The 17,207-nt window shown below is 40.9% G+C and overlaps 1 protein-coding gene across 1 annotated transcript; it reads right to left on the bottom strand.

Moving 5' to 3' along the window:
* Positions 1–5,159: 5,159 nt before the first annotated feature.
* On the bottom strand, positions 5,160–15,290 carry LOC139304123 (myosin-6-like). Its single transcript, XM_070927968.1, has 37 exons — positions 15,087–15,290; positions 14,846–14,989; positions 14,597–14,753; positions 14,456–14,483; positions 14,250–14,355; positions 14,056–14,148; positions 13,908–13,971; positions 13,717–13,815; positions 13,515–13,618; positions 13,267–13,405; positions 13,065–13,183; positions 12,788–12,937; positions 12,539–12,709; positions 12,125–12,434; positions 11,941–12,017; positions 11,641–11,846; positions 11,407–11,530; positions 11,199–11,335; positions 10,453–10,708; positions 10,121–10,363; positions 9,870–10,046; positions 9,629–9,774; positions 9,043–9,133; positions 8,552–8,941; positions 8,306–8,432; positions 8,116–8,234; positions 7,829–8,025; positions 7,535–7,718; positions 7,279–7,444; positions 7,054–7,178; positions 6,628–6,936; positions 6,335–6,538; positions 5,937–6,233; positions 5,759–5,863; positions 5,558–5,653; positions 5,342–5,476; positions 5,160–5,236 (listed from the first exon to the last, which is right to left on the bottom strand). The coding sequence occupies exons 1-37, from the start codon at positions 15,288–15,290 to the stop codon at positions 5,216–5,218; spliced, it is 5,820 nt and encodes a 1,939-aa protein (XP_070784069.1). The 3' UTR covers positions 5,160–5,215.
* Positions 15,291–17,207: the final 1,917 nt, after the last annotated feature.

Here is a 17,207-nt window from a genome sequence, read left to right as displayed (position 1 = left end):
TAAGGACATTTGGGGAAATTAGGAAACTTTTTTGCTGTGTCACTGAGAGTTAGATGAGAAGATTGATACCACTCTCAGCAAGCAGCGGATTAGCTTAGTTTAGCATGAAGACTGGAAATTGAGAAACAGCTTGTAGGATTAAACAAACGCAATACATGTTAATTAGTCAGCTTTAGAGGTGCTGGTAGGCAGATTTTCTTACCTTTGAAAAGAGCCAGGCTAGCTGTTTCCCCCTGTATCCAGTTGTTATGCTAAGCTAAGCTAACAGACTACTGGCTGTAGATTCATATCTATCGTACAGACATGACAATCCTCTCATCTAACTTTCTGGAAGAAAGCGAATAAACGTATTACCCAAAATGTCAACGATTCCTTTTAAGGAAAGATGCCATTGAGTAATGCTATGGGAGCTTGACCCACACTAGGGACAACAAGGGAGGATACCTCTGCACAATGATTTTTACCATTATTTTTTTTAAATCTGTCTCTCACAAGTCCCTAAACTTACCTTTGTATTTTGTCCCCAAACATTCATTGTTAATAATGTCTTATGGACATTGCTTCACTTCAGGCCTTATTTTCATGTCATATTTGAATGATTTTAACTGCTAACTAATAAACAACACTATAATATATTATATACCTGCAGTCACTGTTCTGCATCTATTTTTCCTCAATTTACAGACTCACAAGTCCCAATAAAAGTCAGTCAAAATGTTTCAATGTCTTATAAACAAACCCACAGTGGACTGAGAGGTGTTTATGGCACATTGTTTTCTTCCTTTTGTCCTTGAGCTCAGAGATAACCATGTGGCATTCATAAAGCCACTACAAATGCCTTTGGCACACTGAGGCAGATTGCAAAGGCACAGTGACACATTATATCAAACTTAGACTCACCCTCGCACTTGCTGGCTCTATCTCACACTCTCACACCCCCAAGTATACCAAATATGAAACTGGTATTATAAAATAGCACTGCATCTTCAGTAGATACATCCTACACAGGGACATCAGTTTCCTCTCAGGAGCCATCTCAGGAGGAGCTTTGGTGGTGGGCAGTTCTGTATATTATAAAACTGTTTGACCAAAAGACAGGCGGTGTTGGCTGATCAACTACTGAAAAAGTCTTCCTTCTGTTCCCATCCTGTTTCCTCCTGCAACTTGACTGCACTGCCACAACATGAACCACAGACTCTTTTGATAATACGTGAATTGAAGACTTTGCTTTATTAAATGGGTCATCTCTTTTTCTCTACTTTAATGTGTGTTTCATTTATTTTGCTTGTGCCGTTGAGAGGATATAACAATGAAAGTAGAGTGTGAATGTCACCACAGTTGCAGCTGTTGTTCAGCAAGGCCAGGTCACCACCCTATATATTGGCGCTAAGTGCTACTTCACACTGTAACTCCATACTCCTTGTTGGCCTGGCATTGTTACTTCTATTTACCCTTGAGGACAAAGATAACCCTGTGAAATTGTTTTGGGATTCCTTCTACCAAGCTCGTGTCTCTCTCAACAGTGACTTTACCATTGTGATTGTGTGTGTTTGCTATTAAAGTCAGAAAGAAAGTACATTTTCTCATCACATGTTAACAATATTGAAGGCAAACTAACACGGTATTTGTGAGCTAAGATCAAGATGAAACGAACTGATCCCTGTCAACAACTCTAAAGTCAGCCGTCTTGAGTTATTGCTGCTGTTAATTTGGGTTTTGTTCTTGAACCGAGATACTCAATCTGCTGCACTCTTTTGACAATGTAAGCTAACATCATGTGCCCCGAGAACACATGCAAAAAGCTTTTTAATTAATTTAATGTCCGGCAATTAGGCAGCGGAAAGGGGACTTTTACAGCATGGTGTGTAGGATCAACTTCTGCGTGACTGCTGACAGTGATAGAGACAAATATAGAAATATCATCTGACTGAAAACCAAATGTTTAGAATTTTTTGGAAAGTGAGGAAATTGTTTAAATTCACAAGTGGCTACAGTCAACACCATGGTCAAACCGGCTACGTCTGCACCATGTGTAAGGCTGTCTACAAAGTGATAATTTGTCTCAGACATTGTTGGAGATGACAGCTACTCCTACAAGTCCTCTGCATTGCATAACAAGACCCCTTCAACACTTGATTCTTCACACTTCTGGTTTTAACCTCGAGCAGTCTTATTAGCCTTCAGATGGCTTTCCCTGTCGGCAGTCTCAGCTGTTGTGTGAAGAGTTGGCCTCTGACATCGTCTTGTTCTCCTGTCATTCTTTGTGTCAGCCACCTGATGTCTGTCCATCACATGTTAGCAACTTAGCAATTTTCAGACATCCCCTCCAGCAAAAAAGACCACACACCTTGTCTGATTGATTAAATTATTTATTAGACAATCTGAAGAGCATACATGTTGATTGGTTGAAGCTGGAAGGAGGAGAAGAGAGATGGGTAATGTTGGATAGCTGGGAGCTTCAGGCCCAATTCTGCAGGGGTTGTCTCTGGAGGAGACATTTACTGCTCCTCTTTGGGTAAGATGGAGGGAGATGCCCCCCTTAAGAACATTGTCTATTTACTGGAAAGATATGAGGTGTTTGAATATGATTTCCATATTTACAGTATGGTGCATAAACCAACCCAGTTTTGGGGGTAATGTGTTGGTAGAGTAGATAAAGACTGGTAATTAAAGGCTCTGGCTAAAGGCAACAATGTTTTGCCTTAAAAGTCACTATTATTATTATTATATTATTGTTATTATTATTTATTATATTTTCTTTGTAATAGAAGTTATGTGAGGCTTTACTAAGGCACAGCTGTGCTTTGAGCTAAATGCTAATTTCAGCATGCTAACCTGCTCACACGGACAATGCTAACATGCTGGTGTTCAGCAGGTTTAATGTTTACCAAGTTCACCATATAGGGAGTGAACATGCCAACATTGTTTAATTAGCACTAAACACAAAGGTCAAGGAAATGTCAAGTGATCAGCAATAGGACTCATCGTCTGCAAACAATGGCTATCTTCTTGGCAATCCATCCAATAGTTGTTGTATTTCAGTCTGGACCAAAGTGCCACTCTAACCTTGAGAGCATTGTTTTACTACCAGGGTGGAACATACTAATTTGTGTTGAGATTCTCATTCTCAGCTGTCTCCGTCTCTCCTGCTGTGATTCTTTGTCTACAGATTGGGCCAGGTGGCACAAACTGTCAGACTGCCGCTGCAATGAGATGTATGGAATGTGAAAATGCAAGGTGGGCAGAGAGGAGGATACATCTTCATCTATGTAAATTATCAGAGGGTATGAAGCTGATGTTCTGTCTCACTGTATTTTTGTAGAGAATAGTATTGATTTAGTTTACAGCCCACAAATTGCATTCATTCGTATTTAGTTCATATGGGTACCAATGAAATACTTTGGGTACCTATGGATATGTATAAGGGAATTAGAGCAAGGAATAAATAAAAAAAAATATATAATATATATATATAAATGTTATATTATCTTTCAAGTTTCACACAGGTCTGATCAATCTCACAGCTTTCAGGCAACCAGTTTCTCTTTCTCAGATCCACTGTGTCCTTCAGCATGATGGAAACCCTGGATGATGTCTTCTCTTTCTTCATCTTCATTTATTCTGTCAAAAATCAAGTCCATGACCTGCTTTCCAGCTCCTTGCCCATAACGCAGAAGAGCTCACACAGGCACTCCAGAGACTCCTCATCTCGCTCTGGGTTGTTGAAACTTATGATGAGCATTTTTTGTCCATCATTGAATTGAAACATATAACATTTTGCAGAAATACTACTTGAAACCTTTAGAAAGTGTCCTCTTTACATAAAACCATTATCCCACTTTGGTTACCACCTTCAGTTACAGTGGGACGATGCTATCAATACAGTTTCTGAGAAAAATAAACATGATTACATACATTCTTATTTTGAAGTGTTATCAGAGACAACATAGCTGTATCCATTTCAAATGAAAAGCCCTTTAGCGTTTCAGTGGATAGAATCCTTTTCTTTCCCAACAAAGATTTTATTGAGGAACATTTACAGGACCATGTTATTTTGAAGTGTAATCAGAGACAACATAGCTGTAACCATTTCAAAAATGTTCTTTGAATGAAAAACAAAATGGGGGAAAAAAATGAAAGTGTAGTAAGGCTTCAAGTCAACAATAGATGATGGAGTGTTGTGTTGTGGGTGATTAAAATAATCTTTAAAGGACCCATTATGTTTAGCTCAGTTTTAGCTCCTGTCTCTTTAAGGCCCACTTTATTCACTTTTATTTTGTTGCTGATGTCATTATTGATTATTCAATGTATGGATGACAATAAGCTCCTTCTCTTTCTTTAATTTGTTTGCTTATTATTTGTTTTATTCTTTATATATTTCATTCATGTATTTATTTATATTTTATATTTAGGACCCCCTCGAAAATGAGAAGCTACATATCAAGGAGCTATCCCTTCAATAAATTCAAGTTGTTTGTTGTGTCAAAGTTTATTTAAAATGTTACTCAAAAAGATTACTCCAATTTCAGACACTCCAGATGAAAAGTCAGGGAATCACCGAAGTCAGTGGGATTCATCCACTGGGGACCAGCAAAACATTTCATTGCACTTGATCCAGTGGTTGTTGAGATATTTCAGTCTATCTGCTAGCGTGACCAAGTTCCTTAAAGCTTTTTGAGATGCTCTTACGTCTTTAAAGTTTGACCTTTACATTTGTCACTGTCACTGGCATTTGGTGTATTTTGCGCAGTCATACATGTATACTGTTTTACATGGTTTGGAATAGTGGGTGGTTTTCATTTCCAATAAAATTTTATCAAATCATATAAAACTGTTCAGTACATATGTTATTATGTCAGTACCCTTTTACCCTGTGTACTATCAATCCAACAATCCTCCATACCCATTTGTTTCTTTTCAGGGTTACGGAGACAGTCTTTGCTAAGAAGCACTGGAAGAAAGGTAGGGGAAACCCAATTGTAGCACAGTCGCACTCACATTTTCATCTGTGGACAATTAAGAGTTTCAAGACTCCTCACGTGCCTTTTTTTCACCCCTGGGTGCATCAAATTCTACTGACCGTGCCTTTACAGTACAAAGTTGTGGAAAAGACAGAACACAACAGCGAGATGTAAATGCTTGATTTGCTTTTATTTTGCTTAGTTACAGTTTTAAGGCACTTTAATGCAGTCTTTGAAGGTCCCAGCTGAGAGCTTCACTCTCCATCATGTCCTTTCTGTGTGTGAGACAATGAATGACAGTAATTAGGTGTGCAATCATTTCATTAACAGTATTTCTACTGTACGCAAAAAAAAAATGCAAACACTGTTGCATCACTGACCTTGGATCCAGCATCACGGCTCTTGACTCTCATCTTGTTGACCTGCGACTCAGCAATGTCAGCCCTCTCCTCTGCCTCATCCAGTTCATGTTGCAGTTTACGGAGCTTGGTCAGATTGCTGTTGGCTTGTTCCTCCTGTTAAATAATTAGTTTTGGTATTTAAAGAGTATGGGAGCAACATATCCAACTGTAACATCAGCAAACACCTGTACTTACAGCCTCCTCTGCAGCCCTCTTGTAAGATTTGACCTTCAGCTGCAGTTTGTCTACCAGGTCCTGCAGACGGGCCAGATTCTTCCGGTCCTCTTCACTCTTCACAGAGTTGAATAAGTGGAGTCATGTCTTCCTTTTTACAGCTGACACAGGTTATCAATATGAATGAGTTGAAGTAAATTACAGTATATGAATACAATATACCTGATAGGTGAGCTCCTTGACGCGTCTCTCATATTTACGGACTCCTTTCACAGAATCACTGCCCTTCCTTTGCTCAGTTTCCACCTCAACTTCCAGCTCCCTCACCTATGAAAACAACATCACAGTGTCACAGAAGCCAAGCACCCTATCCACATCGGAACAAATCAGTGTCACTTACCCTGGCCTCCAGCTTCTGGACCTGCTTCTTGCCACCTTTCATGGCTATTTGCTCAGCTTCATCCAGACGGTGCTGCAGGTCTTTGATGGTTTGTTCCATGTTTTTCTTCATACGCTCCAGGTGAGCGCTGGTGTCCTGCTCCTTCTTCAGCTCCTCTGCCATCATGGCAGCATCAGTAATGGCCTTCTTCGCCTTTTCCTCAGCATTTCTGCACTCCTGCACCGCCTCCTCCACCTCACTCTGAAGCTGGGTTGTGTCTCCCTCCAGCTTCTTCTTCTGGTTCAGCAGGCTGGTGTTCTGCACAGAATTGTTTTAAAGTAAACACTTGTAGAAACATAAATAACTTGGACAAATTGGCATATTATTATACTGTATAGTGATCACAGATTTGGACATACCTGGGAGTGTAGCAGCTGAACTCTCTCGCTGACATCGAGCAGTTCCTGCTCTGCCAGTTTACGACCTCTCTCAGTCTGCTCCACAACAGACCTCAGCTCATCAAGTTCAGCCTGCAGCAGGTTGTTACGTCTCTCCACAATGGCAATGTTCTCCTTCAGGTCATCGACGGCTCGCAGAGCATCATCCAGCTGCAGCTGCGAGTCCTGTCAAGAACAATAATAACCTTCTTTCTATAATTCAAAGGACAAAGAAAACAATCCACAAACATGCTCCCATCATTGGTAGAACTTACCTTCAGATGAGCATGGACTGCCTTGAGCTGCTTCTGGGCCTCTGCTGCCTGCCTGTTGGCCTGGCTCAGCTGGATCTCCATCTCATTGAGATCTCCCTCCATCTTCTTTTTCACCCTGAGAGCCTCGTTTCGGCTGCGAGTCTCGGCCTCCAGGGAGCTCTGCAGAGTTTCCACCACTCTCTGATGGTTACGCTTGGCCTGCTCCATCTCCTCGTCCTTCTCTGCCAGCTTCCGCTCAATGTCAGCCTTCACCTGGTTGAACTCAAGCTGAGCTCGGAGGATCTTACCCTCCTCATGCTCGAGGGTACCCTGTTAAAAACAACAAATCACTGTGTATCTTTCAAAACATCAGAAAGGTAGCGAATCGGTGAATTGATCAATTAAAAAAATGGCGTATATATGAGACAACATTTAACATTTGTTCACCTCAGCTTCCTCCAGAGCAGATTGTATCTCAGCCTTCTCCTGCTCCAGCTGTTTACGGATCTTCTCCAGCTCGTGGATGCTCTTTCCGCTCTCACCAAGTTGCTCAGTCAGGTCAGAAATTTCCTCTGTTTTGTGCATATTTATTTATTTTATTATTGTCCCAATCTCCCCACTGTATTCAGTGTACGTTTAAAGGCAAATCATGTTTTAATTATATCTACCTACCTTGGAGATTCTTGTTTTCTCGTTTTATGGTCTCCAGATGATCCAGAGATTCTTCATAAGAGTTCTTCAGTTTGAAGAGCTCAGTGCTGAGAGAACGAGCCTCTTTCTGGGAACTTTCCAGCTCAGTCTGAGACTCCTCATACTTCTGCTTCCACTCAGCAAGGACCTGGTTAAATAACATTCAGTGTTCGATTACTTCGTATTAATGTATCCATTCACAATTACCCCAAGTGCTGTTTTTTTCTTCTCCCATTACCTTGTCAAAGTTTCTTTGTTTCTTGTCCAGAGCCGCAGCAGCAGCATTAGATCTCTCCACATCCATCATGAGATCTTCAATCTCATTCTGAAGCCTGTGTTTGGTTTTCTCCAGGGAGGAACATTTAGCATTAGCAGCTTCAACAGCTTCTTCTGCATCCTGTAAGCGTTGAGCTAGTTTTTTCCTAATAGCAAAAATGAAAGTGACATATCATTACCTGCCAGATAAAATGGAAATGTCACAGTTTAGAGAGAGGGCAATCCTCTATTGTTCTATTATTTACTGAATCCTTACTTTGCGTCTTCCAGCTCCTCTGTTCTCTGGATGGCATCAGTTTCGTACTTGGTTCTCCACTGAGCCACCTCAGAGTTGGCCTTGGACATGCTGCGTTGGAGCTCAGCTTTGGCCTCCTGCTCCTCCTCAAACTGCTCCCTCAACAAGTCACAGTCATGGCGAGCAGACTGCACTGCATGGGCAAGTGCATTCTTGGCCTGTAAGGTGACAGTATAAGCTGTAATAAACATACTGTGAAATTAATATAATGTCTACTTGGAAACTGTATTCACAGTAATTTGCGATACCTTGACTTCCTCTTCTAGTTGTCTCTTGAGGTCTTCAATCTGCTGAGTGTAGGACTGCTTCCCTCTGGTCAGCTGGGAGACCAATGAGTCCTTCTCCTCCAGCTGCCTGCCAATCTCACCTTTTGTTAAGACATTAACATTTTCTTCTTGTCTTTAATATTATATATTCATTTGCAAAGATTTTCCTTACCATTCTCAGTTTGAAGCTTTGCTTTCTGCATGGTAAAATCATTGATGATGCGCTGGCTTTCATCAGTTTTAGTCCTCATTTCACTCACTTGATCTTCAAGAGTGCGACACATTTTCTCCAAGTTTGACTGAAAATAAAAAACAATTTGCTTTCATGTCTTCTTTCACTCAGATATCTTTCACCATGGGTTAAAACTGCACTAAAAAGCATGTTTACCTCCTCGGGTAAATTGTTGGTTGTACTTACTTTGGACTTGACAATGTGCTCCATGTTGGACACCACATCATCTAGCTCCAGCCTGAGCTCGCTCTTTTCTTTCTCCAGCTTCTGTTTGACTCTTTGCAGGTTGTCAATCTGCTCTCCCAGGTCAGCCACGCTGTCTGCATTCTTCTTTCTCAGTGTAGCAGCAGTGGCTTCATGCTGCAGGGTGGCCTCTTCAAGGTCTCTGCGCATCTTCTGAAACTCGGCCTCTCTCTTCTTGTTCATCTCGATCTGAGCAGCAGTGGCTCCTCCGGCCTCCTCCAGCCTCTCACTGATCTCCTCCAGCTCCCTGGCCAAGTCAGCCCTCTGCTTCTCCACCTTGGCTCGGGCAGCTCGCTCGGCCTCCAGCTCTTCCTCCAGCTCTTCAATTCGGGCCTAAGATGTACAGTTCCCATTAAGAATGCCAAGTAAAAAGCAGAACAAAGTCTCTGATCATTTAAATTAGCAAAATGACGGCTGCGTTATTGTCAGCTGACCTGTAACTCCTTCAGTTTCTTCTGAAGTTGGGCCGCCAGCGCTTGTTCATCCTCATTCTTGCTGAGGAGTTGGCTTATCTCAAAGTCCTTTCTGTCGAGAGAAAAGTATATTTTTTAGAAACTTACCTAAATGACAATTGTCTTACCTTTGATTTGGCAACCCTATTGCAAGACAGGAATGTCTGGACGAATCAGGACAACCCCAGATTATGTTCAGTGACATGTTTTCAAAATTCTTGCTTCGTAGAGTCTCTGCACATGGCAGCTACTGAATGATTAAAGTGAGGGAAAAATTGTTCTGGCAAATAAACTACGGTTAAGGTTAATCTTGTGGTTAGGGTTGACAAAAATATGAACATTAACAGCAGGTCTGTGACAGGGCACGATTCCGGTCCCTTGCATGAAAGTCAGATTTGCTACACATCCATCCACCACCCCAACCTTACTATCTGCCCTGGTACATAAAGGGCACACTACTTCCTGCCCTGGCACTGAATGTATGTAGGATGTAAATTATGAGATGCGGAATCATTTAATATTGCTATAATTCCTGGAATACTGAACTGAATTGGGAGAGGAAACTTACTTCTTCAACTTCTCTTCAAGTTGCTGCTTGTCGTTCTCCAGGTCCATTAGGCTCTCCTGGCTCAACTTCAGATCTCCTTCCAGCTTTCTCTTTGCTCTCTCAAGATCCATCCTGACCTTTTTCTCTTGTTCTAGAGAACCTTCAAGCTATTTCAAAGCATAGAAAAGCAGATTTATTACATAATATTTTAGACAATAAAGTTATTAAGTCTATATTATGATGAATATAAAGTTGTACTCACATCATCGACTTGCTGCTCCAGCTTGGCTTTGGCCTTGGTCAGAGAGTTGACTTTGTCCTCCTCACTCTGCAGGTCATCCAGTGTTTGCTGATGAGCCTCCTGAAGAGCTTTCTTCTCTTTGGTCAGCTTAGCAATGATTTCATCCAAAGCTGCCATCTCCTCAGTCAGGTTTTTAACCTAGATTATTATCTAGTTAGTACACCTCATCTGGTCGAAAATATGTTCTATCAACAGTCAAAATACTTTGTTACCTTGTTCTCTGTGGCATGTTTTTCCTTTTCCACCTTAGCCAGAGTCAGCTCCAGATCATCAATGTCCTTCTTGAGTTCTGAACACTCGTCCTCCAGCTTCCTCTTCTTGGCAGTCAGTTCTGCATTCATCTCCTCTTCATCTTCCAGCCTCTCTGTCAGCTCTTTGGATTTGGCCTCAAGCTGAATCTTACTCTTGATTAGACCCTCACAGCGCTCCTCAGCATCTGCAAGATTGTCTTGTTCCTGCAGACAATAGATTTAACAAATGTTGTTACTCATCACATTTGTATATATCGCTGTAAGTTTTACATAAACTAAATGATTGATCTTACAGATTGAACTTGGAGCTGCAGGTCATTCTTCTCTTGGAGAAAGGTGACCATTTTTTCCTCCAACTCTTTCTTGCGAGCCTCAGATTTAGCATAAGCCTCTTTGAGCTTCATAAACTCCTCCTTCATGTTTGCCATCTCCTTCTCAGTCTCAGCTGATTTCAGCAGAGGTTTGATCTTGAAGTACATCTTCATCCAGGGCCAATTCTTGACACCCATGAAGGCACGCACGTTCCACTGGATCACCAGTAAGGCATCCCTGCAGATAACATCAGTAAGGTAAATTTACAGTACCTTTTCTTTGACTATGTTGGTCTGTCAGTCGGTCCAGACAAATATCTCAACAACTATTGGATGGATTGTCAGGAAAATTGGTACAATCATGGTCACCAGAAGATGAATTGTAAAAACATTCGTGATCCTCTGACTTTTAATCTACAGCCATCATCAGGTCAAAATGTTCCATTTGTCAATTTGTCAAATAACAGCTGCAAAACTAATGACATTCCCATCAATATTTTGTGTTTAGCGTTAAGTATTAAATATTATAATGCTAAAATGGTAAACAAAGATGGTGAACATGTTAAACATCCCCATTAGCTTTGTCATTGTGAGCATGTTATCATGCTGACATTAGCATTTAGCTCAAAGCATTGTTCTGCTGAAGTACAGCCTCACAGGGCTGCCAGCATGGCTGTAGACTCATTGTCTTTTTTTTTTACAGTAAATGTTTAAAGCAATACACCAACCTGCGCTCAACAATTTTCTGGAACTCAATCCTGGCGAGTAATCCTCGGGATCTCGCTTGAATTCCAGTGATGATGAGAGCGAGACGATCATCTCTCATCTCCTCAAGAACACCCAGCAGACCAGCCTTGAAGAACACCTAGTAAAGATACATTAAACATGAATCTACTTTAAGTTGTTTGTTTTTCTAAACTGATATCATTGCTCTACCTTTGTGTGTCCTAGTTTATACTGCTCATGGTCGATATCCAGAGAGCCAAGCAGTTTTTCTGCTGCTTTCTTGTTGTCAATGAACTGTCCCTCAGGGATAGCATTAGGGTTCAGGATACGATATCTGAAATAAAAGCATATATACAAAAACCATGAACATGTTCACCATTGTAGATGTAGAAAGATTTTTCTACAGATTTCTACAGATTTTTCTTATTTTAGCATTTACAGTACCTTTGTTTGAAGTCTCCATACTGGATCCTGTTGGGGAATCCCTTCCTGCAGATCCTGATGCCTTCCAGCACACCGTTACAGCGCAGCTGGTGCATGACCAAAGGATTCTCCATCGCCCCGGGAGTCTTGCTCTCATTGGGGATGATGCAGCGTACAAAGTGGGGGTGAGTTGACCTGAGGTTGGTCATCAGTTTGTTCAAGTTCTCCTGTTATCGTCAAAAAGCATGAATTATATGCAAAGGTGCAGTGACAGCTATAGTCTTTTCTTTTCCAAAGACAAACCAATAACAGATCGTTCACCCTGTGCAGTGCAGACACAGTCTGGAAGGAAGAACCTTTCTTCTTTCCTCCCTTACCACCCTTGCCTCCATCCTGGGCTGAATAAAGAGTTCAAAATGTATCATTAATGTTTTCATATCCCGATGTATAAAGAGGTTTTGAGTATTGCTTTGTATGTTTTAATATTCTCACAGTATAAATTTACCTGAATCTGCTCCAGCGTAGCCAATGAAGAGATTTGCCAACACTTTGAGAGTAGACTTCTGGAAGAGTCCCACCACAGTCTCATTCAGTGGGTCCTTGTTCTTCACAAGCCAGTTACCGATGTTGTAATCAACAATACCAGCATAGTGAACCAGGGAGAAATGAGCTTCTGGTTTCCCCTTAACAACCCTGGGCTTCTGGAAGTTGGGACTTTTACCCAGATGGTTGTCATACAGTTTGGCTTTAAATGTTGCATCGCTGGCTTTGGGGAACATGCACTCCTCTTCAAGGATGGACAGGATGCCCATAGGCTGAAGGAAGGAATTGATTAGAATTAATTGAATGTAAACTGGTCACAAAGGATAACTTACTTTTGTTACATGAATTCTGAAATCAAATTTAACTCTGCACCAACCTTTTCAATTAGTTCGATGCAGGCTGCCAAATCCATGCCAAAGTCAATGAACTCCCACACAATGCCCTCTTTCTTGTACTCTTCTTGTTCCAGTACAAACATGTGGTGGTTGAAGAACTGCTGCAGTTTCTCATTAGTATAGTTGATGCACAGTTGCTCAAAGGTGTTGAACTAGGATGAACATTCAAAGAGAGAAGTTAGAGAAAGTTTATTTTATAGTCACATGTCCATAAAACCTTTTATACTCACATCAAAGATCTCAAATCCAGCAATGTCCAGCACACCGATGAAGTGCTGGCGAGGTTGCTTGGTATCTAGAGATTGGTTGATTCTCACCACCATCCACAAGAACATTTTCTCATACACTGACTTGGACAGTGCACCGATAGAGTAGTACACCTGTTTTTATGAATCAAATCAAATAATTGATCATGTTAAAATGATAAGCGCTTTCATATTTTAGCATTATGCTTTCCTACATTACCAATGCTCCACTAGAAAAACAAACCTTTGTATGGAGACTCACCTGCTGAACGTTCTGACCTTTGGTGACCCACTCATTTCCGACCTTGACCCTTGGGTGGCACAGGCCCTTCAGCATGTCAGCAGAGTTCAAGCCCATCAGATATGCAACTTTGTCCAAATCTGCAGCAATGACATTTTATCATAAAGATAAAGATTTCATAATTTTTTACTACTTGTAGTTTCTTGCAGTGGTCAGTATTTACCCTCTGTGCCATCAGCCTCTGCTTGCTCTTCTCTCTGCTTCTGCTTGAACTTCATGTTGCCAAAGTGCATGATGGCTCCGATCAGCTTGTAGATGCTGTTCTTCTCCTCTTGGGTGAAGCCCAGGACATCAAAAGCTTCCTTTAACAAAATAAAATTGTACATCACAATTATAAATTAAATCCACGGCAATGTGGTAGGTTACCTCAATGTTTTAAATAAATACAGCACTGTGCTGCATATTCCTTACATCAGTTGCCATTAACTCTTCAGCATCGTTAATTGATGTGACAGAGATCTCTCCTTGGGAGATGAACGCATAGTCGTAGGGGTTGCTTGTAATAAGCAGCATCTCTGAAATGTAAAAGACGTTTTGTTATAATATAAGATCTCTTTCAGTAAACGTCATGTGTTGTTTGCATTTAACAAATGGACAGATGGAGGTTTCTCACCCAGCAGTTCTGGTTTCTTTAGGGACAGAATCTGGTAGAAGATGTGGTAGTCTCTTTCAGCCTTAAGCTGATAGGTGACGCGAGATTTCTCCAGCAGATCTGACAACATATAACATATTGGTATTAAGGTATATTCCTGACTGTGAGAACCCTTTTCCTAAAGTTAAATTATTTATGTACTGTGTACTTACAAGTTTCAATATCAGCTGAAGACAGTTTCCCACTGACTCCAAAATGGATTCGGATGAATTTACCCTGTAATGAGAAAATGTTGTTTTGAAGTTTTCAACGTACCACAGTCATATCTGCACATGTACTCTTTGAAGTGACCAAACTTACAAATCTGGAGGAGTTATCATTTCTGATGGTCTTGGCGTTTCCAAAGGCCTCCAGGGCAGGATTGGCCTGGATGATTTGATCCTCCAGGGTGCCCTGCAGATTTAATGGATGCCAAAAATTTAAGCCACACAAGTCAAAACCAAATGTATTACGTTTATTGTAGTATACTCACAATGAAAGAGTTTTAAACTAACCTTTTTCTCCTGAGCAGCATCCTTCTTGCCAGCAACAGCTGCGATGCTGGCAAAGTACTGGATGACTCTCTTGGTGTTCACAGTCTTTCCTGCACCAGATTCTCCACTGACAATGAAAACAAATGTGAACTGAACATGTCATGAAGACAAAACATGAACTCTGCTTTTTAAAGTGGAATCACATATGACTTTTATGAGTTACTTACGTGATAAGGACAGACTGGTTTTCTCTGTCTGCAAGATTTAAGATAATGTTCAGTGTTAGGACATTTTTCCTTAAATGTTTGGATGGTGTCAGATTTCAAAGCGCTGTGTTAGAGATGATGAAAACAAAGAGCTGAACATACCTGCCAGCATGTACTGGTAGGCGTTGTCAGAAATGGAGTAGATGTGAGGAGGAGCTTCACTCCTCTTCTTCCCCCTGTAAGCGTTGACCACCAACTGATCGTACACTGGCAGCCACTTGTAGGGGTTGACAGTCACACAGAACAGCCCTGAGTAGGTCTGTGGACAAAGACACATAAAACAAGTCCCTTTTTATTGAACTAAAGATTTCATACAATGTAAACATTAGTAGATTTGTGGTCATTACTCACGTAGATCATCCACGCTGCGTAACGCTCTTTGAGGTTGAACAGCACAGCAGGCTCATGGAGGAAGGTGAACATTGCCATGTCCTCAATTTTATCAAACTTTGGCGGGTTCTGAGGGTGGATATCAACCTCCTTATGGGTTGCAGTCTGAAATGATTTACCACAGGGAATAGTTAAGTAATCATCTTGTTTAACAGCTGTGTCGCAACCACTTTCACACTTCTATTAATATAAATATACTTACTTTTCCAAACTCAGTTTCAACTGTGACTTTGTCGCCGTCTCTGGTGGTGACTGTGGCTTTAACATACTCCACCTCAGGGTCAGGAACAAAACACTGCCTCTTTATGTCAAATGGTCGAGTCTGGGCCTCCAGACGCTCCTTATCTGACTTTCTCAGGAAGGTAGCGGCGGTCCCAAACTCCGCCATGAGGGCGTCACCTGACATCTTGAAAGCTGTGCAGTACAAATTAATGACTTACCACAGACTTTGCATGTGTACAAAGCAAGATGTATTCATTAAATTGATTCAATGTTTTTCTTGATAATGATAACACTTCAATGATGATGTAGATTTAGATCAGATTCATTGTTAATGTCATCTTACCTGTGTTTTCACCCCTTTGGCAAGATTATTTTTTTATATCTGTTGCAAATTATACAGAAGAAATAAATAAATATTTAGAAACTTCCCAGCACTCTACACATATTTACAGTTAAACCAAGAAGATGACATAAAGAATATATATCTCTTGAAAATCTCTTCCACAATACTCACCCTCAGGCTGTCCGGTAGCTTGCCTCTTGCATCCAGTCTTCTTTATAAAGGGTGCAGTCCAGCCTTAAAAGGCAGAGAAATTAGTCATTCACGTCTTCCATCAGATGATCTGGATATTTAGGCCAGAGGTGTTTACCACTTTGACTTACAAGGCTCATAACCATTTGTTCTCACATCCCCGATAAGGAGATCCTGCTGGTGTGATGAAATAAGATCAGCAATTATATATTTCAGAACCTTTGTTCTATTTAAGCCCACCCCTTCCCTTTATTATTTATGCCGTTATAGGAACATTGTGCAAGTCACTGAATTGTATCAAAACAAGTGAAAATGAAACATCCTTGTTAAACATCCTTGTTAAATATCCTTGCTGTTGACAACATTCCTGGGGGAAAAAGCCATGGAACATATGTACATATCCCTCAATTCATTCATATGACTTGAGCACATCCACCTGTCTCCTGCTGATGAAAGCAAGGTCATAATGCGCCATTGTCACAAGTGAGAGTAACAGCTATAGCGAGCGTCACCTCTGGCCTGCCTTGTCAACTGTTCCTTCTCTTTATCCTTGAGAACAAAGATAAACCTGTGAAATACTTCTTGGATTCTTGCTGACACTTGTGAGGTTGGTGTGATTGCCAAGACCTTGTCCTCTCATTGTTCTGTGGCAGGTGTTTTATATTTGTGTAGGTCTCAGTGGCCATAAATAAACACTTAAAGGCCATATACAGAGGAGCAACTGAGGTTGTGAATGAACTGGTGCCAACCATTGTTTGCTTTTTTTTGCTTTTATTTTTCAAAGATGGTTATTGTGCATAAAACATTTATTCTAGAGCATTAATAGCAATTAGGAAATGTGTAATTATGACAGTAGCTACAATAACTCATTCACATAACACAGTTTTCACAGACAAATGAAGGTCAGAGTGTATGATAACCAAGACAATAAGGAATAGAAAACACAAAAACATGAATAATTCATTAATTAACATATTAAAAATGAGTATAAAGCAAACAAGATTGAAACAGTTCCAGAGGTTTGACAAACTGTTGAGTCAAAAGGTTTTGATCCTCTTAACCCTTCCAGTGTCCCCTTCCTGTAGGGTTAAGATACCTGTCAGGATTTACTGTCCAAGGAAACAGACAAATTACAAGGTGCTAACTGGGTTAATAGGAAGAAGAGTTTTCCGTTCCTTTGCAGGACCTTAACATGCCACTTGAGAACCTCTTTGAATGTCACAAATTCACACTTCAGGTTTAGCTGTTATCTCCTTGGACAGGAGGTCAACTTCCAATGATGTCTAGGGTCCAGGTCTCAGCTGTCTGCTTGGCTCTCTGCAGTCAGTTATACACATGACAAGACCGATCCAGCAGACATTACTGTCTGTCAACAGACATTACTGTCAGTTGGAGAGTGGGCTGCAGTTGACTTGGGATGGGTAAGTTTGTCATGCACATGAAGGATAAACTCACTTTAGTCCATTATCCTGACCTCTTCCTGGTCCTCACTTAAAGTTATGTAAATTATAAATCCCAAAAGTCAGAATTTGATTAGGTTATAGTGTTTTTGTGTTGCAGTTCCAGAGT

The sequence above is a fragment of the Enoplosus armatus genome, chromosome 21 (assembly GCF_043641665.1).
Source record: "Enoplosus armatus isolate fEnoArm2 chromosome 21, fEnoArm2.hap1, whole genome shotgun sequence".
Classification (NCBI taxonomy): domain Eukaryota; kingdom Metazoa; phylum Chordata; class Actinopteri; order Centrarchiformes; family Enoplosidae; genus Enoplosus; species Enoplosus armatus.
This window is presented reverse-complemented; position numbering and strand designations above follow the sequence as displayed.